Source organism: Filobasidium floriforme (assembly GCF_021052385.1).
Source record: "Filobasidium floriforme strain CBS 6241 chromosome Unknown HD553scaffold_10, whole genome shotgun sequence".
In the NCBI taxonomy this organism is placed as follows: Eukaryota; Fungi; Basidiomycota; class Tremellomycetes; order Filobasidiales; family Filobasidiaceae; genus Filobasidium; species Filobasidium floriforme.
In genome coordinates, this window is record NW_025763631.1 from 88,185 (window position 1) to 109,666 (window position 21,482).

Sequence of the window (21,482 nt, forward strand, 5' to 3'; positions counted from 1 at the left end):
ACCTGCAGCTCGATATCAAACACTGCACGTTCATCGACCTTCTAGTCCTGCAATGACGCGCGCGCTTCCGATGCCGATGGAAAACTCCCTATCAGCTACTGTACTAGACGAGCAAAGAAGTAAGAGGACCAAGCTCTGCCAGTCATTTGGGAAAGGCAAGAAGGTTCCTGCAGCCTCAATGCGTATGAAGCTACCAATCTCAAAGGCTCTGACGAGGATCACGCTTATATGAATGCTATTCGCGTGCCGCGCCCAGATGGAGCGTCGATCGAGATCCACGTTCCAGTTTCATGACGCTACCAATTCAAGGTTGGTGGGCAGACGCGAGCTCGCAGAGGCGACACACCTTCTTTTGAAGGTTGGTGACGCAGGGTGATATCTAGGCCCAGGAGGGGGTTTGACGGGGTTTCAGGTTGCTCGAGGGGATGGACTCAGGTCAGGCTTTTCCTTACGCGCGGGCTACTATTAGGATATATTTGTACGGCGCCGTCGCTTCCTAGGCGTAGGAAGTACCAGTGCCACACCAACACTTTGGCGCTCTACTGACACATGGTTGACCTTAACAGCCAGTGTGCGACGATTCAAAATCAGCTGCGAAGGACAACAGTGTGAGACAAGACGGGGCATGGAAGGATCAAATCGGCTCCAGGGGAACATACCCCGGTCTCATCTGGGAATGACCATTATCGAAGTATGGACCACTTCAAAGAAGCCTTTTGATCGTATATAACAACTGCCAAGGCCAACAGAGCCACCAATCCTGTCATGAAAAGTATTGACGAGACCCGTGTTGTAGTAGTACTGAGTCATGAGTGATTTAGGAGGTGAGGTTTCGGTTCATGTTGCGTTTCGACTCGTTTTGCGTCGGAGCCTCGGAACTCACTCTTGTCTCCGACATAATTGACCGGCAGACTGAACAACAGCCCCAAGATTGTTGCTACCAGAATTCTTGCATCATGACTCTTGATGATGAGATCAATACAGACTGTCAGAAGCATAATTCAAGCAAACAACAACAAGGCCCAGAGACAGCCATGTCGTCGTGCTTCAAAGACTAGACACAGTATTTAGACTCTAGACATGAAAACACCAATCAGTCTCACTCACACATAGCCACATATCCAGCATGAATCTGAATTTTCTGCTCCTTAGTCCAAATGTTGTGAGGCGCCGAAACATCTAGTACGTGATCCTTGATGGCAGTCGCTTTGTTGAGAGCCTGTGCCTGGCTTGCAGGAGGGTAACTCATAGAGACTGAATGGGGGATATGTGAACATGCGGTAATGCTGCGAGAGTGCCAAGTGATTGGCTGACTGGGGACAAAGCTGTCAAGGGTACAGGGGAGAAGTTTCGATTCCACCCTGAGCCTAAACGTTCTAGGGTCGACAGTCATGAACGACGCGGAAAGGTCATCTCAGCCTTAAATCATGCTCTGGGAAAACTTGTTGAGAGCTCGATTAACTGCCTGTATCACTTTCGCATACGTTCGTTGAGATAAAATCATCGATGGCTTTAACGAACTTGACAAACATTTTTTCCCACATACGGGCAGTACAAAGCGAGAATAAGCACGACAGTCTATAGCGTCAAACAAATGGAATGGCTGCTGCACGGAAGGGTATCCTCCTTCTCTAACAAGTCCGTCTCTACGCACTACCGTTGCTAACCTTCTCTTTGTACATGTCCCACAGCGATTTTACCTCTGGTACAGGAAGATTGCGAGTGGTGACGCTCGAGCTGCCCTCCTGGATTGGCGAGTTCAGCCATTTGAAGAAAGCGCCCCGGCATTCTTCGAACTGTTTCTTGATTTCACCCGCGTAGTACAGAACGTGAAAGCTCTGATTCCTGATATCTTCATGCTTGCCGCAAGGGCCTCTGCACCTGAGCCGTCGGTTTCTGCTGAACTTGAGGTTGTCCCTGAGTTCTTCAATCCGATTCATGGTGCAGTAACATATCTGTATCCATTGTTGGCATCCAAGCGTCTGGGATTTTGGAAAGTTCCCGATGAGATATCTGAGAAAGTGAACGTCGACTCTGAGGACCGTTGTAGCCATATTAGCGAGGGCTTCCAGCAGAACAGTTTGTAGTTTTCTGGGTCCAAGCGATCTTCCGAAATCCTTCTGAATCTTGATCAAGCTGTTAGCTTTGTATCTATGCAAGTCTTGCTGAGCTGTGATCCCCTTGTACCAGTGCTTTTCAAAAGGAATGCGACACTCAAAGTCTAGATTTTTGCCCTCAGTCAAATCCTTCAATGTATTTTGCAGCATAATGATGACGTCCATTTGGTGCGGCTGACCATTGTACAGAATACCAGTCGGGGTTGACGATATCCCATGCAGGCTTGCAGAAAGGTCCGTATCATTCGATTCGGGGGGAAATACGCCGTCGGAAAGACCAGATCTTGGATTCTCAACGGACATGTCTTCTGAGTGCAAGGACATTTCCCTGCCACAAGAACAATCTGATGTGATTAGCAAAAGCACATCGGATGGAGTTTAGTACATTTATCGAATTGTAGCTTACCATTGAGATGCTTTGTCGTCAGTCGCAGAGGCACCTGCATCTTCTTTCATGGCTTTGAGGATATCTTTCCACTCATCATCACTTTCCGGACATGGGTCAACGGGTGCACATGACCAGATATACGAAGTATCATGGATAGTCGAGGCGAGGGAATCCTCCCCTTGTCGCAAGGGGGCAGTCGGCAAGGGGAAGCCTGGATACTGTTCTTCAACAGAGTTTGCAGAACAAGTATGGTTCGAAAGGGAGAGGTTTTCTGGCATCTTGCTGATGGTGGAACTTTCGTCGATTGTAAGATGAGTTTGTTTCTGAACAGGGTGAATGAATGGGCGGGAGTGCATATACGGCTCTTTACTATATACGATGTCGATTCGGGAGGGGGCTAATCAACAAAGGATGTGGTTCAGTGAAGAGGCGACGTGGCGCACCACAGGACACGGTATAGTCTCGTTCTTACACGAATTTATTAGTAAAAGGAAGTCGATTACGTTATCGGTGCATGCAGGTTATCTGTCCAAATGGGCGTGAGAGACCCAGATATCGTTACCAAGCTGTTCATATCAGCGGATTGCGGTTCCCTATGGCGTAATCCCATATCAGTCACAGTGTTATGAAGAAGATAGGCTAATCCGTCTTGAGATTGGTGGTCATATCACCAATAATCATTCTTCGCATCCCGGTTCGCTTGGAAAACTCTGGCCACGGTTATTCTGCTCTTCATCTCTCGTAATCTCACATTCATGTACGAGCCAACCTACGTGATCCTGCCTACCATAAAAATTGACATACGCTTATCCATTCTCTCGGTAGATTCCATCGTATCGCTGTCTGTGTCGGACGAAGGGATGCCGACTGCATTGCGGCTCTGAATAACCTGAACAAGACCACGAAACAGGCGCTAGCGCCATCTGACACCCGAGCCAGATGAAACGCGGACGCGAATTGTGGCGAAGGTCCACTTGATAACTTTGTGAGTGGTGAATGAAACAAATCTCTTGATTGCTCTAGAGCGACTGCATTAGCTACTGCTCTAATCATCGCGATAGGTTCCAGTAACCAATCGCCGCGGAAACACGGACAAGCTTCGCGACAATTGGCTTGATAAGGGATGTCAAGTAATGCTGATACCTGAATGGCAGATGTTATTCACGAGTCTGGTACAGAGACTGTATCTATAGCCTGTCTCTGCGTGACGAGACTAATCAGACTGCGATGTCCTAGCTGGAGCTTAATCAGGGCACCGACCAACAATCGCCCCGATATATGGCCCAAACCTTTGATTATAGGCGCGCAATTCCCTCCGAGATCAAGGTGATCGTTTGGACCGACCTCCTGTTCAGTCGATCAATCTCTTCAAACATGGGTTACAGGAGCACATCATTATCAAGCCCTTGGTAGGAATAGCGTGACACGTAGACATCATCTGGTAAGCAATAATATGAGCCGGCCGACCATGGCGGCGCGATATTGCGCCACTATCCTGAAGAGACTGCGTGCTCGAAAGTCAAAGGGATTGGTAAGACGCAAGCCGATAATACATCGGTATGTCCGTTCAATCTCCATCATCATTTCGCCAATCGGAATTGTATCGTTTCGATTAGAATGATCGCAACCCAAATACGACAGCAAGGATTTCTATATCTTGTATCTGGCGGCGATTTTGCCTGTATCGAGAACTGTGCACGAACGGCCAGGCTTGTACATAGGTCGTCATCAGGCGGAACATGGGGTAATCGAACAGGACCCAAAAAAACTCGATATTCCATAGAGTAGGACGCAACAGCTAAGGGATGCTTAACGGATATAAGACTTACTATTCAACCACTTATCGCACTCAGCGATGCAACTTTGATCTCTCTATCACTGTGACAGAACCATGCAGAATGTCAGCCAGGCATGAGAGGGAGGGTGCCAAACTGATAGTACAAGGTCTCGTTCATCGCTTGTGGAGTCCGATGTACATCAGATTCTATATGGCCGCTCACAATGATCTTACAGCTTTCGTAATGTTTTCGTCGGCGCGGTTGTGTTTCAGACTGGATTCTGTCACGTATCTCTGATATACCCATAGCGAGATCTGTTTCAGGTACCACGTGGGTCCGTGAATCACAGCCGAGATGTGAAACGCACATATTCAGGTCGAAGTCAAAGAGTCTGGATTTGTACAACAAGCTATTACACGTGTTTGAATGTCCTTGATTAAGGTCCATGGGGTCATCGCATATAGTAACAGAAGCAGTACTCCAGTACCACCTCACGGTGCAGGCATCAACTGCTGCCGCAGGGTTTCGAAGACCATGTGCTGGTCCCTGATCGACCGAGCTCGGGCTGCAATGGCGTCCAATGGCGTCACACCGTAGTGGTGGCTTGAGAGGTGGTGAAACTGACCAAGCTGACATTTGCAAGTGAGGATTGGTTCCCTTCGAGTGTCTTGTAAGACCATTACCCTCGCGATCAAGCATGCGCACAGAGCGATCAGGCTGGGCGTGATGCGGTCGTCCGAAACACGAGCGTTCATCCACTTCCTTTCGAGAAGACGTAGATGTATCGTCAGACGACACACGACTAAACCCCCAATGGATTCCAGGAAGACCAGATCCGATACCGGGGGCTCAGGATGTAGCTCCTTCGCCAATTGCTCGCATCCACTACGCTTCTGAGTTTCCCAGCGCGCCAGATGATCCTGAGATATCTGGCGTGCGGAATCAACAACTTCAGTAAAGGTTGAGGCTGTATCTCCGAGGATACCTCTCATAACTTCCCCAAGTTGAGCGCGCACTGCAAGTTCGACGTGACCAGACGATTTGTACGCAGGGTACACAGCATCAGGCGGCGCTGGTAGCACTGACATGGTCATATGTGAACTTATCCCGGGATAGAACGATGGGTTCATACCGAAGTCGGGATACCAGGCATTTATACTCTGCCTGCAATCGAGTACACGTGCTGATATTTCAGCACAAACCACTTTGGCAACCCCCGTATCGTGAAGGGTGCCCGTTGAACGGCTAAGACTTACGCAGGAATGGATTCGAGAGACATATCGGTTGGGAGCGATGGTTGTATCGAGCCGGAAAGATCAAACGATGAAAGCGTTGCAGCATGGGCGCGGCGGCCGTGTTTCAAGATCTGGGATGTCATCTCTTGGAAGGAAGCCAGGAATGTCGAAACTGTATCACGAGTCTGTTCGGCATAGCCAATATCGTCGAGAGTTTGGTCGATGTGATGATTGAGAGCGCAGCGGCAGACAAAATTGGTTGCCACGCCTCTCCTTTTCGCGATAAGAACAAGGATCAAACCAGACGTACACGTGGCCGCCTTCTGTAATTGTTCGAAGGTGGCATTGTGTGAGATCGTTGTGTCAAAGTCTTGTGCTTGGAGCTGGAGCAGGATTTCCTTGTACATCTCGAGCAAATCAGAAGCTTCTTCCAGCATGATAGCGACGACCAAGCCGGCAGAAGAAGAGCCCATGATTCCGCACTGGAGATGTGTGTTGATTCCTCGAGCTTTGGCGCTTGATACACTCCATGTTCGAGTATCAATGTTGACACCTTGATTCAATCGGTCGAGCAAGGCCGATAGGTAACACTGAGCTCGATGGCGGATGCCATCATGCTTGTATACCTCATTCATGATGTGGCGTAATCTGGATGCTAGTGCGGGTGGAGATTCCGAATTCGAATTGACAGTAAGCCTTGACAGATCCGCCTCCCGTGGCGAAGCACTGCCTGTAGTTATGGCCTCAGCCATGTTAGGGTTCGAAGTGATCCGGGTATCTACGCTTGAGAAAAGGGATCCGGTATCCGTGTAGGTGGATGGAGGCGGTAAATGACTAGTTGCACCAAGTCCTGGAATCAGATTCTTTCGCCACCCTTTCAACACCTGATCGTCCTCAGGCTCAGTGCGTGCTATGGATGAGCCATGAGTTGAGGACATTGGCTAAATTCGTTTCGAACAGCGAATAGATCGGATGCTCCCTGACTCATACAACTTAAGGAGTGATCGAAACAGACACGAGCAGGGAATATAAAAATGATAGGGACCTCCGAGAAGCGGCATAAGATCACTTTATTCTGCGGAGGACGAATCTGACAAAGGAGTAAAACCTTATGACGTGATCCTTCAACAGGTAGCAAAACACCCTGTTAGGATCTTCATCCGTATCGTGAGTTATGTCTTGCATACGTAGTAAATCTTTCTGGCGTCGTTATACGATAGAATGCCCATACTATGTAGCATATACCATCAAGATGGTCCGCTATTAACGACACCTAGAATACAAGCAATATTTGTCGTGCATGCGCGAACGCTACCTCTTGTTACTCAGCGATTTCTCAAAGAACATCTCCAACCGCGTGATTGTGTATGATCCCCCTCCTGAAGGAGAGCTACCGTCGACTGGCGCACTGAACCACGCGATCAACTCCTGCCGGCAGTTCTCGAGAGTCAGCTTCAGATTGTTGGCACAGTTCAATATAGATATATTCTCCTTCCCGAAAGATCTGTGTGTACCACAGCTCCTCTTGCAGGTGTATCCATGAGATCTTACTCTTCGATGCTGGACCAGACGATGCTGAGTTTGAGAACATCTCAGACTGACAAGTCTGTCATAGGAACATCGACCGATTTGATGCCGCTTGGCGCACTCCTGAGCAAGTTCTGTTGGCAGACACGCCTTCAGGAACCGAAGCAACCTGATGTGTACCACTAGCACAGATTCAAATAATCGAGCTGTGTCCTCAATCAGGTCAATCGGATCTTTGTCGAGATCGCATCTGTCCCAAGTCTGTATGTATTTCCCGGACAGCGTTTCTTTGATGGTACGCAAACTGCTTTGAACCTGGATGACGGAAGTCCAAACCTGTGGGATGACGAGCGAATCCTCAAAGTCCAATTTTTCAACAGACAAGTATTCTCCCAGCATCGCTTTCAATCTATCCGTGATGCTGTTATCGCTGAGATCAGAATTAATGCGGAATTGCGGACTGATTGACGAAAGCGACAGTGTCTCGAACCATGTTATAGCGGTGTTTCCAGAAGAGAAGCTAGTCGGAGGCATGACCTGTTGTGCCATAGATCCCGATTCATACGTATACTCGTTGTGAGAACAAGCATCGTTACTGTCAACAATTACATACAATAGTTATTCACCAGTCTCATGAGCCAAGAAACCTCAATTCTCGTATCTGGCGTACTCACCATCCAGAGACGTCAAGAGGACGATCACTGGTACTAAGGAGTCGATCTTTGGCTTCCAGGAGTTGCAAAGTCGTAAGATGAATCTCTCTTGCACACAGCCAATCGCTACCGATAGACCCGATAGCAAGATGACCGCACGAGCAATGACACGCGTATGCGGGATGACGAGACGGAGTCTGCTGTCTCCACATCGATTGCAAGCTCGTAACTCTATCGAGCGAGCATGTGTAGCCTTTCTTCAATCCACTCAGCCAGCGAGTGTCGCTCCATCGCTCTTTTTCACTCGCGATCGCGATGCACAACCGGAAGCGGCTGATCGCTTCGTTGAGAACAGCCTCCACCGGAAAGATACAGCTTTCAGGATCCAACACGATATGCTGCTTGAGATCACAGAAAACATGCTTCCAGTACCGGACTTGTTCCGCTGCTCGGCTCCAGTCCTTCCTTAGATCCGTCAATAACGGCGAAGAAGCGTCATCTTCGTTGAGTAATGCGACACTCGAATTTTCGCTGTCGTGGGAGATCGATGCTAGGATCTCGCCGAGTATTTCCAGTGGCTGCAGAGGGGCAAATACCGGAATGATTCCATGTTCAGTCAGCAGAAGGGTAGTTTGTTGTGAGTGCTTCACGCTTAGAGCTGAGTCGCAACTCGAGCTATGGAAGGAACCCGGCAGGGTATACCAGGCGATGCTCAGTGTCTTTGCAACTCCATACATAGACATGGTACCAGCGCTCGGGACTGGCTTTATGACTTACTACGATTGGGGCCAAAAGTTAGTGAGATTGTCAGAGAAATGAGTGACAGATTGACCTTGATTGCTTGATACGGTGGGGTCTTGACCATCGATTGACGGATGATTAACACCCTGACCGGTTTCGAACACAAAGTCTTGGGCCGAGAGAAAATCGGACATGATTGGTGGCAACAGATAGAACTGTGCTCTGTACGACCGGCAAACGATCTCTCTCTTCCAAGTCCTCCCTGGAAGAAGCAAAAGAGACTTTAGACGTGGCGGTTATATACCTGATTTTTCTGAGAAGCTGTTTGCCTATCCTGATTATGACGTGACCGAGAGACAAAGGATTTCAACTGTCTATGCAAAACATAGGGTGTGGCGGAAAGGGAGGGGAGAGGAGGATAGGTACAGGCGGCACAAGGTAGCATCAAGCCCAAGGGAGACAGATTGCGCTTGACAGTGATCAGAGCGCGTGTCTTGTCGCAGATTATCGGCTCGGCGCGTTCAGTACGTTAACGTGCTCCGAGAACAAAGGGACCAGGCTCTGAAGGTCGTCTGCATTTCCCGTTCCCTGGGTCCTGTGACGGTCATACCTGAACATGACTCGGCATCTCGAATCTCTACGCAGTCAGTCGTAACGCCTCGCGATGTAGTCGTTAGCGCGATCAAGGCTTGCATTTGATAAAGCAGATCCAATTCTCGGTGATATTGTGAGATCGCTTCAACCGAGGTACATAGTAAATACATTTGAAAGTAACTATACTCAACCTCTAAGCAGTTTTGACTCGGTCTCCCATTTCATTTTGACTCGTTTCCGCTTGTATCTTCCAATATGCCTCCAACAGGGCGACGACTTGGAGGATGTCAATAGCGCGATGTGACGTTCCCCTCGCGCGGAACAACAGGGGAGAGTGTCCGATGTCGCATTTACAACCACTCGACTGTCCATCGAGTATCCTGTCGATTCTCTTCTTAGTACACTGACATGCTTTGTGTATGTTGGACCGGTAGGGAGGCTGTCGGGAGTTGCCATCGAAGTGGATCGATCTTCCCCTAGCCATGTAATACTGAACTCGTGCTTGACCTTCACGAGCTACAGCATCAAGCAAGACTGTTTGAGCCTCTTGCTCGACAGGCCAAAGTCCCGGCCAACTTTGGGTAGTAAGTCTAAGCAGGTCATCATGGAGCAACTGCCATCCATGCTCTTGCTTCTTCACAGTAGGTGTATCCTGCTCGTTAGGGAACTGATCCTGGACCAATGGCCGGTTTACCGTCCAGTTGGGCATAGCTCGTCTCAAGCTTACCGAGAATTCTGGCCGTGATGCTGTGTTTACATGATCCTTGATGACGCCTTCTGCAAAATCCTGAACAGAAAAGCCAATCTCTCCATCCGTACTGTAGTCGATAGAGCCTGAGTTTGTATGCTTTATCGCCGAATTAGAACCGGGTGGAAAAAAATCCGTCCCATCACTTGCGGGATCGTAATCTTTGCTCCAGGGCGCTGTAAAGGTCAGAGGAGCAGGACTGGACGTTGCGCATGCTCTTCAGCTATTCAGCTAGCCAGTCATCCCCATCATTGACTATCCCGCACTCACGAGCTTTCCATGGATGAGATCTTTGCCTTCTGCGAGGAATCGTCGCATTGGTTGGACAACATCACTTATACGAGGATAGATGTTCGATGTCAGGCAGCCGACCAGACCATCCCCTCGAATAGAAGATCACAGCGTGGTCTCCTTACATGGGTACCCAAGCGGTCGATCGGCCGATTTTTTTAGATTCGGACTCTAAATGTCACAAGATCAAACAAAGGAGTGGCAAGTCGCCTTGATAAAGCTGGAAACCATATCAGGCGCCGGTAACCCAAAGGCCATTCGGCTCCACTATCCAGCGGTAGTCCCGTATGAGCGCCAGTATGGCAGAACGTGAATCTTGCGTTCCAGGCGCGACCTCACCCACTACATCGCTTCCTTATATCGACAAGCGTTCTTAATCAGAAGCTGGACGTTATTGATTATATGGTTGTTAATCTTCCATCGTCCTTGGAACGAAGAAGAATGACTAGCGTACCCAAACAACATCACGCACGCAGAGGTAAGTACTGTAACGACATGGCGGTCATGTTCGAACCTTCTGTCATGAGTTTCGACTAAGTCCATAGACAATCCTGGCCACATATTTTTAAGTACATGCTGTCGGACAAGTTGTATCTGTGCTTTCACATTGCCTATTCACACGTTACAATTAGGTCTCACGTTTCCCGCTACAAGCTTATGAGGCGGTGGACCTCTGTCAGAGAGCTAGAGCAGATTTTCCGATGTATAGCACTGTATACATGCTGATACCATACACGAAGAATCGAGTTACGTTCTTATTCGCAGAAAATCAAATCATGCTGCTTGTAGTATTCGTGAAAGTCCTCGACCGTGTTGTTCATTTCGTGGGCGGTCCAAGCGAGTTTCTGGGTGTGACCCTGAAAAGTTGCTTCGCTTCCATGATTCATCTGGCATGTGCAGGTAAAATTTCCTTCTTGTTGACCTGTGCCCTGACTTGGGCGGAGAGATGTGATTCTCCTCCTTGTGCAATCACAAGCCACGAGTAAGGCGTGAGGTGCCTTGAGCAGTAGCAAACATTCCTTATATAACCGCAATCGACTGGAAAGCTCTTGGAAAATGACGTCGAAAATTGTCTGCTTCGAGGCTGTAATCATTCCTTCTATCTTTAGCGCTTTCTGATAATGGAGATGCCATCTGGAGTATAACCAGCCTAGATGTTCGATAGCCTTGCCCATGGCCGGCAACGGCGACGATCGAGGGTCTCCTCTCGCTAAGACCAACGACAGAGTATGCTTCAACTCTGGGGGCAGGGACGTATGCGATTTTGGGCGATCTGGATTGAAGGTCCGGACAGTCGTGGAACTAGTGATTGTTGGTAGATCGGGTACTGGAAAGACTAAACCCGGAATCGATTTAAAGTCGTACTCTGACATCTCATAAGAGAAAATTGCCGACCCTCTAGTCAAGGATTGTTCCGGTCTATCAGCTCTCACTTCCACAACTAGCACATCGAAGTTCTGCTGGTCAATCTCTGCGCTGCACTTACTGCATCAAATGGCTCTCGGGAAGCAGACCCTCTCGATTCATCGTTTGATCTACACTTGCCGTCAAGGAGGCGGCTGCCTGTCCTTGAGCACCTGGACTCCCGTGAAACGCGGCCCCAGGTATGAAAACGGGGCTCGAAAGGGCCGGTTTGCTTGAAGCCGTCAGTCATACCCAATCTTGTCACCCTTGTTCTCAAGCCAAGAGAATGCAGATTGTACTCACTGGTGCACATCATCAGCGCTCAATTTCGACGATCGGTAGGTTGAAACCGTTGCGGGAGCAAAACTGGGCGCCACGGGGCTCAGACTTTGTGATTCATCTTGCGATGACCTCCCTGCGAGACAGTCAGGCAATTCCGTTCCATCCGTTCCGCTGAGAACCTCGCTCATCATCCTTTGAACAAGACGATCTGCATGCGGACCCATCTCTTCTTCGCCTGGCATGTGTTCGCTCGCCGGACCCGGCGAAGCATACGGGTGATGAATCGAGTGCGATGTGTTTATGCTGGAGCGCTGTGTAATCTCATCGCTCTGCGAATTGAGCGTCAAACTTCTGTTGTATTGCATTTGTATCCGCAAATAAAGTATATTTATGCTTCGACGATACGAGGGATTTTTTGCGAACTGTGGCTGTTGTGACAAAGAATAGTGACGAAGGCAGAGTATCGCTCCAAGCTTACTATATACAGGCTGTCTCTTAAGGCTCATCTAGGGAAAGAACTCAGGTTTGAAAAACAAAGGAAGGCCTGCAGGTGATTCTACACTCCAAGTCATAATCACTTGATCAATCGCGACTGCTGGCATCATCGATGAACGCAACTCCTTTCATGTTATTTCGGCGTCTCTGGGGGACAGGGCCCTAGAGCGGTTTGACGAAGAGATCATGGGATTGAGCTACGATGCCGTACTCAGTGTAGATACGGAGACGCTATTAGGTCTGTATCTGCGGAAACCGCATCTCGCTTCGACCGTTCCGAATGTGCCATCTTGAAGCTGAAAGTGAAATCGCTACCTTGTGGTATACACCAGCGACTTACTCTTGCTGAGCGCAGGTACCTTCTCGTACACTCGACGAACGGAGTGTCCGGCACCTTCCGTAAACACACAGACCATGAGGTGAGATCGTTCTGCCCTCCTCACTGCGATTGCAGTGGATTCGTAATATGGAGTGTGGTAGGCCGAAAGTTTGGCTTGCGAGCGGTTCGTAAGACGACCGCGCTACGTGAAACGAAGGGCGATCGCCGCGCTTAACTAGTAAAATCGACCTGGATTCTCTTAGGAATTGGGAAATGAGCAGGTCAATATTCGTGAGTCTCACGCAGGATAGAAAACAAATCGCGAATATCGGGTACAACAAGATGTGGCAATACAATTCAATCTAAAAGTACACGTCGATAGAACATTCTAGCCTTTCACAGAAGTAGTGACACCCGGACCACTAGATTGTCGATCCGAAGCGTTCAATGAGTTTATAGCTAGCGGCCCCTTCTCCTCCCCTGAACCTTCCTCACGTTGGCTTCGTATAGCTTCTCCAGTATGATTTCTAAATCGCCTAAAGCCTGGAAAGTCCTGCTGATGCTGCCGAAGGAATAGTATGTAGTTCCATTCACTTTGTGATCCTGATTGAAAACTCTGCACTCGCAACTATGATCCTCTTTGTTCCTCAGATTTACAGCCATGTGCAAAATACACACGACGTTTCGCTTAACAATAACATGATACTGCGGCTCTTTGACCAGTCTGTAGTTCTGGTGCCACTCGAGAGTGTTCAGATATACCCTACACCGATCCACCACCATACTCAGATATTGGTATCCATATCGATAGTCAAAAAAACGGGATTCTGTCGATTTCCTCAATCGTCTCCAATGTTCATAGGACACTGGGAGTTGAAACTCCCTGCGATTCTGTGTGTATACTGCTTCATGTATGGTAGCGTGAGCACGTGATAGCGGGTAAGACATATTTCCGCGTTTTGGAGGTCTGGGATCGTTGATCATATCGCCGAGCAGCAAGGGCTTGACGTTTCCTTCGTGTGCGATTGAACCACTTGCTTGCAGTTTCGTGAAAGAGTCGGCGGCTACAGAAGACTTGAGACTTCCAGCAGTCTGCTCTACAAAGCCACCCATCATATCGAAATGATCCCTAAGAGATTGCTGTGTGGCGCTCCGTTCATCCTGATTGCCGCTCAAGAGGCTTCGACCGAAATTTGTCGAAGTTGCATCGGCACCATCAGTGTTAACCCACAAATTCAGTGTCGTCTGATTCATAACATATGAGGTTGCGAGAGTATTTCCAAGTTCCGAAGCGCCCTCACTGTTTGCCGGAGACTCTACAGCCTCCAGGTAGATCCTTTGTTCACGAGGGCGCTGGTGAACAAGCGCAAAGTCTGCTTTTTCCCATTGCAATTCAAAGATCGTTACGACTGCGCGCACCGCCTTGAACGATTGTACGGGATCGTCGGGGTTCTCCGTCATCAGCTCCATGCCCTGAAGGTGTGCTGCTAAGATCAGAGACAGCTCAGGCGAGACTTGAAAACCTAGCATATTGTAGTGTTGGAGTCTTGCCGCATAAACTCCCAATGTCAGCATTGCTAGGTCCTTTGCCTGTCCGAAGGGGACTTCAGATAAATCTCTTCTGTATGCCTGCTCGACACTATCACGTAAAGATCTCCAAGCCAGATACGCATCCTGTATAGTAATCTGATCTTCAAATTTGAACGGATCTGGGAAGATGGTAGAAGCGAACAGGGCTGCCAATGCATCTTTCGGCTCGGCAACGTCTATACCACTGTGATCCGGTAAGGTAGTGGCATATGAAGGACCTAGCGAAAATTCCGTGTTTGTAATCGACCGCTGCGTACTAGAAACGATCGTATACTGTCAGACGTCCCGCCCATATCGAAGAAGCTTGATTAAGTGTAGGCACTCACGAAGACAAGAACGATGATTGGTGTTCAGGACGAAGCGATCCTCAGTCAGACATCGATACGGTCTCGGTGATCAGCAAGATAAACTCCAATACTTACTTCTGTTCGTGCCTGGCTTCCTGAAGAAGTGGAAAGCTCTGGTGAGGATGATTGCTTCATGTTGTCGTCGATGTTCTCTGTATGGACGTTGCTGCAGCGCGCCTAGCCGTCGATCGAGATGGGAAAAGCGAAGGAGGCAATTGCTTATATGTTAACAGATGAATGCCCACCAAGAGGTGTCTCGCCGTTCAGATGAAAGGAGTAACCTCTTTTCCAAGCTTCTCGAGAGGCATCTTTTAAGCCCACGCCTTGTACCGATTAGCAACTGACGGCGATGAGCGCCTTTTAATAGATCGGCAAACTGCCGTCCTTGCAGAAAGGCAATGAGATGAGCGCTATATATCCTCACAAGAAAAGGTTTGTCGGTACCCTGTCAATCTCAAATCGTTACCAAAAGCTGTGTAGGCAGGTGGAAAACAGAGTTACTGTACGAAAGCACGTCGAGAAAACATTGTATCGAGACGTGTAATCTGCTGGTAGGAACAGTAGGAAGGCACAACACCTGGAACTTGAAAAGGTCAGCGAAAGAAATTCACTTCCATCCCGCTCCCCAGATATACCAAAATGTATACATTTGGAAAATGTTGCAGCTAGGGAACAAACAGGGCAACTATCGTGCTACAGAAAAGTCTTTGGCGAGTTCCGGCAGCTCCATCTGGAAGCGGCCATGGAATCGATGCAACTCCTCCCACATGATTTCCACACAAGCAGGGATGTTGTTTCTGTACTCGCTCAAAGACTGATCGCGATGGCCTTGCATGTCGCAGATGCACCGGTAATTCTCACCAGCATGCCCCTTTGCAATTATGCTGAGATGAGCAAGCCTGTATTGAATGCATTCGCATGCCTTCTCGAGTACTTCAAGGTTGGGGGTCTCCCAAGCTTTCTCCAGTCCATTCCGAAATATGTTTCGATACAGGGTTAGTGTCGCTCTGATAAGATCCACGATGCATTCGAGCGCAGCCAAAGGTATGAGCTGGTTTCCTTCCCGGGTGTCTAGCACAAGCTCCTGGTAGCGCCGCATAGCCAGGTGTTTCTTCCCATAGTTTGCGCAATTGCGGCTATACTTCTCTCTTCCATTATGTGACCAGCTCTTGGGAGGCGGCTGCCAGACGCGTCCTTTCAGGCTGACGCAATTTGATAACACTTTGAGGAACCGTTGCATGTCCGTCCTGAACGGCGAAAAGACAGTATCAGCGGGTCTCATGCACAATCGTAAACTCCATACTACATACTGTTCTTGAGCAGGGGATGAAAAGAAAGCTTGGGATCGAGTGGATGGAGGATTCAAGCTCGCGATACTGTTCGCCACCAGACTATTGTAATCAGAAAGTGACAAGCTTGACGCTTGGACGTCTCTCGCGCTTGTATTCCAGCTCCTGGATTCGGCAAGCGAACGAAGCGCAACACTATTGTCCAAGGCTCGTGCTGCGTGCTCTTCGTGCGCATTCTCGAAGTGCTCCCGCCATTTGGCCTCGAAATCATTGACTATCTTGCGCTGTTGTATGAACGACTGCAGTGGACGTGTAGTATTTTCTGTAACGCCGTTCACTAAGGTGATACACATCTCCACTGCCACGATCAAAGCGGGAGAGACAGCATGCTTTTGATACCTGTAATGTTGGAGTTTGGCTCTGTAAACTTGCAGCGCGTGGATTGCTAGATCTTTTGCCTGGTCGAACGAGACGTATGACAATCCCATGAGGTACGATTCGTGAAGGCTACGCCGGGATGCATCCCAGCGCCTATAGGCGTGACGGATACCAGAGTCGTTCGACTGGAAAGGATCTGGTAGTATGCGAGAGCAGAACAGTGCGCGGAATTGCTGTGCATCCTCCACTTCGAAAGCACTTTCCTCGCGGCTACTCATGTGAGCGTAGGGCGAGGACTTTGGCGATGTCCTTGCTCTATGAATGTTCGACAGCAACACAGAGCACCGGGCAATTCCATCAGCTTGCTTGTCCGGATCGGAAGACTGTGCCTATGCTCACTCACAATTCAGATAGGTTTGAAGACAGCTGCCCGGAGAAAGTCAAAGTCTGGTCGGAGGAGACGGCATCAGACCGTTCGACTTGTCCTTCGGGAAGAGCATCGAGCAGCGCAGTGTAAATATCGTTACGCGAATTACGCGAACTATCGTCGCCGTGCATGTTGACGAGTTCAAATACGAAGTGATCGATGTCAAGAGAGATTGTTGCGATGAGGGAAACGTCGCTTGGGACAAGACCCTATATTGAATTATCTTTCGTACATGCAGATTTCATCTTATATGCGGATGGAAGACGACTGAACGAGGCGTGCTCGAGTGAAAGGAGTACTCGTTTTACAGCAAGAAACGCACTCACACGCAATACACAGCTCCGCCTCCTCACTCTCCCACCACACCTTTGGCTGCATCGGCATCACGCGCCGACCAACCCCCAGCGACCTTGCCCATGAACTTCCCCTTCGCACCACCTCCTTTCACCCGCCCCTTGACCCCCAAACCGTCCAACGCCAGTTTCACGCCGTCTCCTGCCTGTTTTGCCAGATCAGGTGGGCTCGACGTTATCTGCAAGAACGCGCCTCCTGCCTGGTGCGTCTTGTTGAGCCAGACCGGATCCGGATTGGAGACGACGACCAGGACAAAGGAGGGCGAAGACGACCCTTTCCCTTGGGCAGGCGAGGACGAGGTGGCGATCTCGTTGATGAGGTGATCCTGCGCATGATTCGCGAGCAATTGCATGAACTCGAAATCATGCGTGCTCTCCTCGCTGCGTTCGACCTTGGCCCTCCAGACCCCCTCTGCGTCCTGTTTCCAGCTGATCGCCCTACCCTCAGCTCTAGCTAAGGCCTCCCTCAACCGTCCCTCGAGCCGGGTCGCCTCTTTCCGCTGTTCTTCCCGCTGCGCGACCCGCATAGCAACCTCGTTCCTCGCACATCCCAGCGGGATACTAGTCGTCGTCAGCTGTTTCGACGCCTGTAGAAGGTGTCGGTGAGCCCGGGCCCCGGCGACCATGTACAGGCGTGTCGGTTTGGGGGATGGTTTGGAGGCGGTGGTCGGGAGGACGTGCATAATCTGGATCTTGGAGAGGTAAGGTTGACTGGCGAGAGTAACAAAAGTCAGCTCAGAATCTGTCTGTAGCGAGGTGGGGGAACTCACTGGGTGCCGCAACACACTGTTCGAACCGGAATTGCAAGGCAGAAAGACAGCGGGGAAATCAATACACCTCTTCCTTCGCACCGGAAAAGCCTCGACTTACGGCTCCGGTCAATCCCATCGATGACCGCCGTTCGAATTACACCCTGCACACCGTCATCCCGATCAGTATCCCCCCGGAAGACTAGCGTTCCAAGATAACAACTACCGGCTCACCCCCTCATAATCCTTAGGCAACCCCCTACTCTCCCTATCCCCATACTCCACCACACCCCCCTCGGCACCGAGCCCAAGACCTTCCATCTCCTTTTGCACATCTCCGGGAACCTCCCCCGCATCCGTCCGAGCTGGAGTTACCGTCCCACTCTGAGCGACACTCGACTGGCCCTGTAACCGACTCTCAATCCAAACCCTCGTATCCCCTTTAACACCGCCTTCTTCCTTTCCACCATCTTCCGCCAACCCGGCTCTCGCTCCCCATGCCCGGGTAACAAGCTCATTACACATCCCTTCCACCTTCTCCACCTCCTCCTTACTGAGCCCTCGTGGGAGTTCGACATAACAAGGGTCGGTAGAAGGATGAGCTGGGAGCGCCCAAGAGAGAGTAGGGAGGGAGAAGTGCGTATCGAGGAGGGCTGAGAGGAGGTGTTGTGCTGTATGTTGGGTCATCTATTCGGGATCCCATCAAATGCAATTTCAATACGGGTATCAGCGTCGTTTTCGCTCGTATGGCACGTCACGGTTATGATACCAAACAGGGGGTTCGGATAAGGATGTAAGAGTTGAAGATATGACCAAGACGATATGAGAGAAAATGGAGAATGACGTACGTGGTCCCACCGTCTCTCCCAATCAACCTTCATATCAACCCTCGCTCCCGGCTTCAAGATCTCCCCTACATCCCCACTACCTACTTTCGCTTGCAGATCTTTGGGGACGAGGACATGATGTACGGCGGATAGTCCTGTTCTTTGTACGTTGATCACTTTCAGCTCGATGGGTTCGAGAGCGTTAGAGTCGGAGGGTGAGGTTGAAGAAGGGTGGATAGTGAAAGTGCCTGTGTCGTTAGGTTGTCCGCCGCCTGAGTGTTCGGTCAGGCGAGAGAGTTGTTGGGATCAGTAGACAGGTTGTGACGAAATGATTACCAAGTAGGTTCAGTAAGAGCGGAGACAAGAAGGAAGACAGCGACCGACCTTCGGGAAACAAAACCGTATCCTTCAACTCGACCTCCCAAACCTCACCCTCTACCACCTTCTCATCACCATCCGCATCTTCCTTCTTCTCATCCCCCTTCAATTTCGACTTTTTCTTCCTCTCATCCTTCCCCTTCTTCCCTGCCTCCGCTTTCTTCGCCTGAACAATCTCCACCCCTTTCAACTCCCTCAAATACGGGTCCCGTTGACAAGCCAACAGCCCGACAATCTTCGTCTCAGGAAAAGTCTCTGGTTTGAGGTGTGGATGGAACCGGTAATACCCTTCCGGGACGTTCGAGGGGGGTAGATCGGAGTGGAATGTATGGTAAGATGTTAGGGCGTGTGGGGAAGCCAGAGATGCCGGAATTGGGGTATCGTTCTGTTCGGGCATGGCTGGAGAGTTCGATGGTCTGGTAGGCTAGATCATAGAGGTTGTCTAGCTAGGTGTTTGTCGATGTGGAACAAGGTCTTTCGAGCTATATAGAATATGGTTGTCGATTTAACTTCTCGACTGTGACGTGTCGCTCGATCGGTCAAGTCCGATGTCGCGATCGAGCCAATCACGGATAAGCGTTTCAGGTTGCCAATACTTGAAACATCGCTCCTCTGCGCTGAAACTTGGCAAATAGTCTTGTGAAGTCGTCGTGAGCTTCGAGGGGGGGCCCTCGAGAAGCGAGGTCACCAATTGCCCAATACCCGAGGTACAGTCGAGGAGAGGAATATAAGCTGTCTTCCTTCGTGCCGAAAACAAGTCTGCGCGTAAGGGAAGGGATTTACTGTTTGTTCCTGGAGTAGAATCGAGAGACCGCAAAAGACGATGAGAGGACAAAATTTTGCAAATGAGATCAGAAGTATGCTTCGGGGGTCCCTATAACCAGGAGTCATACTGATACCAACCATGAATTGATGTACAATTAATAACAATATCGGTTCTTATCTTAGATCTTCTGCCATTGAGTATGATTCGTGATCACAACAATGGCCATATGCAAAGAAGTTGTTGCAACGAATTATCTTGCGTGTGCCTATTGTCCTGGGAATTATAGTCACCAGAATAATAGCACGTTCGCGCACCTTGTCTTTGTTTCCCCGGTGTTTCACCTTACTTCTTACTCCTTCCTCTTTGAGTCTTGCGTCGTCACCTGCCGACTGACAGCAATCATTTGCCAACAGACTCCATCTATTCTGATCTCTAGCTCTTCCTGATATATACTCTTCTCAATCTTCTGGCACGAGGATTGCCTTGCAGTCACATCTTCGTGCAAACTTCACGGTGGTGATCAACTTGATGTCCAACACGAACCTGGAATTGCTGCATGTACAAGGCGATGGTCCATCCTCTTCGAACGCGAGCTGAGAGGCCCAGACAGTAAGCTACACATGTTGACAGTTCCAGCGTCTCGTGGCCGTAGAATTACAACGACATTCAGCGCCTCCTCAGAAGCGACCGTTTCTTCTGGACTTGAAACGCTTTGAGTTGGAGTGACTCGATCAAGGGTCTTGATGAAAGGATAACCCTTGCGTGCTCTACACCGAAATGAACCCCGCTCCGAATATATATAGTCTGGTTTACCTGCCTGCCTCGTCTCGAGCCTTCCTGTTTTTGCATTCACTTTGGGTTGCAAGTTCCACCGAAGAACAATTTCAAGGATCACAGTATCGGTTCAATACATCATGGCGCAAGAACGACAATCTACGGCTAATTCCATGGCTTCCACCCTCTTCGAACACGAGCGGGATGACACCAGCCACATCCTGACTACCAAAAATGGCTCTTCGTTCGTATTGAGCGGTACACGCAGTCTCCTCGAATCCGCATGGACTCAAGCACCGACAGGCCAATACATGTTCAAGCCCAATCTCCTCAACTGGGTCGATCTACACCCAATCACCAAGCAGCTTGTACTTCAGCCCGGATCTTTCGCCGAATGGGTCGACAGGCACACTGAAAGCGTCGCCGTCCTACAGCATATCCGAGAGGCCAGGAGTGAAGGGGTCACAATCCCCGAATTCGATCAGGACAGAGGATTCAGTGCGCAAAAAACGCATGACGAAGGCATGAAGGGGGAACTTGACAGGTGGGGTCACACGCTGGCAGAATGGTCGAGATCCGGCCATCCCATCGCTCCCAGCGCCTTCCACCAAGCATGTCCAGCCCGGATCTGCTTGCATCTGAAGGGTTGGTACAATGCTTACAGGACCGGGTTCCACCATGCCATATACCAGGCCCAAAGGTGCGATACTGTGTTCGGAGGGCAATGAATCATGGCGCGGCCGCGTTGATGTACATATGTGACATGGCAAATCCTTGTACATTATGGCACTTTCCCAATGTCTTGTATTATAATGGCGTGCCGTCTCGCAGAGAACTCCATGTCATCGCGACGCAGATCTTTCTTACAACTGATGCCTTTGGTGTCCGTTTTCTGATGAGACACTACCCGGCCCCAGTCTTTCTCAAATCAGCAAGGACTCAGTCTCAGACAAGACCTTTAACCTTCAGCCCAGTGTACATCAAGAAGCTCTAAAACTATATCTACCCAGGCTCTCTCCTCAGGCGACACAT

The 21,482-nt window shown here is 49.7% G+C and overlaps 5 protein-coding genes across 5 annotated transcripts; all 5 read right to left on the reverse strand.

The window, feature by feature from the left end:
• Positions 1-496: 496 nt before the first annotated feature.
• On the reverse strand, positions 497-8,633 carry HD553DRAFT_323743 (uncharacterized protein; the record flags this gene model as incomplete). The annotated part of the gene is made up of 20 exons (XM_046181423.1): positions 497-558; positions 884-985; positions 1,108-1,376; positions 1,547-1,578; positions 1,668-2,445; positions 2,524-2,874; positions 3,009-3,098; positions 3,279-3,394; positions 3,600-3,648; positions 4,506-4,597; positions 4,779-4,848; positions 4,909-5,045; positions 5,084-5,212; positions 5,300-5,447; positions 5,540-6,459; positions 6,706-6,748; positions 6,834-6,946; positions 7,121-7,640; positions 7,720-8,373; positions 8,476-8,633. The coding sequence occupies 20 exons, from the start codon at positions 8,631-8,633 to the stop codon at positions 497-499; spliced, it is 4,833 nt and encodes a 1,610-aa protein (XP_046036765.1).
• Positions 8,634-9,226: 593 nt separating this feature from the next.
• On the reverse strand, positions 9,227-10,113 carry HD553DRAFT_323744 (uncharacterized protein; the record flags this gene model as incomplete). Its single annotated transcript, XM_046181424.1, has 3 exons — positions 9,227-9,706; positions 9,761-9,980; positions 10,052-10,113. The coding sequence occupies 3 exons, from the start codon at positions 10,111-10,113 to the stop codon at positions 9,227-9,229; spliced, it is 762 nt and encodes a 253-aa protein (XP_046036766.1).
• Positions 10,114-11,092: 979 nt separating this feature from the next.
• HD553DRAFT_323745 (uncharacterized protein) lies at positions 11,093-12,123 on the reverse strand (the record flags this gene model as incomplete). The annotated part of the gene is made up of 3 exons (XM_046181425.1): positions 11,093-11,374; positions 11,559-11,649; positions 11,780-12,123. 3 exons carry the CDS (start codon positions 12,121-12,123, stop codon positions 11,093-11,095), a joined length of 717 nt encoding a protein of 238 aa, XP_046036767.1.
• A 292-nt stretch (positions 12,124-12,415) lies between these two features.
• Positions 12,416-14,644, reverse strand: HD553DRAFT_355004 (uncharacterized protein; the record flags this gene model as incomplete). The annotated part of the gene is made up of 4 exons (XM_046183812.1): positions 12,416-12,450; positions 12,594-12,774; positions 13,068-14,435; positions 14,585-14,644. The coding sequence occupies 4 exons, from the start codon at positions 14,642-14,644 to the stop codon at positions 12,416-12,418; spliced, it is 1,644 nt and encodes a 547-aa protein (XP_046036768.1).
• Positions 14,645-16,843: 2,199 nt separating this feature from the next.
• On the reverse strand, positions 16,844-19,366 carry HD553DRAFT_22857 (uncharacterized protein). Its single transcript, XM_046177292.1, has 6 exons — positions 18,917-19,366; positions 18,554-18,804; positions 17,940-18,392; positions 17,827-17,869; positions 17,727-17,742; positions 16,844-17,667 (listed from the first exon to the last, which is right to left on the reverse strand). Exons 1-6 carry the CDS (start codon positions 19,305-19,307, stop codon positions 16,953-16,955), a joined length of 1,869 nt encoding a protein of 622 aa, XP_046036769.1. The 5' UTR covers positions 19,308-19,366; the 3' UTR covers positions 16,844-16,952.
• Between the last annotated feature and the right edge of the window lie 2,116 nt (positions 19,367-21,482).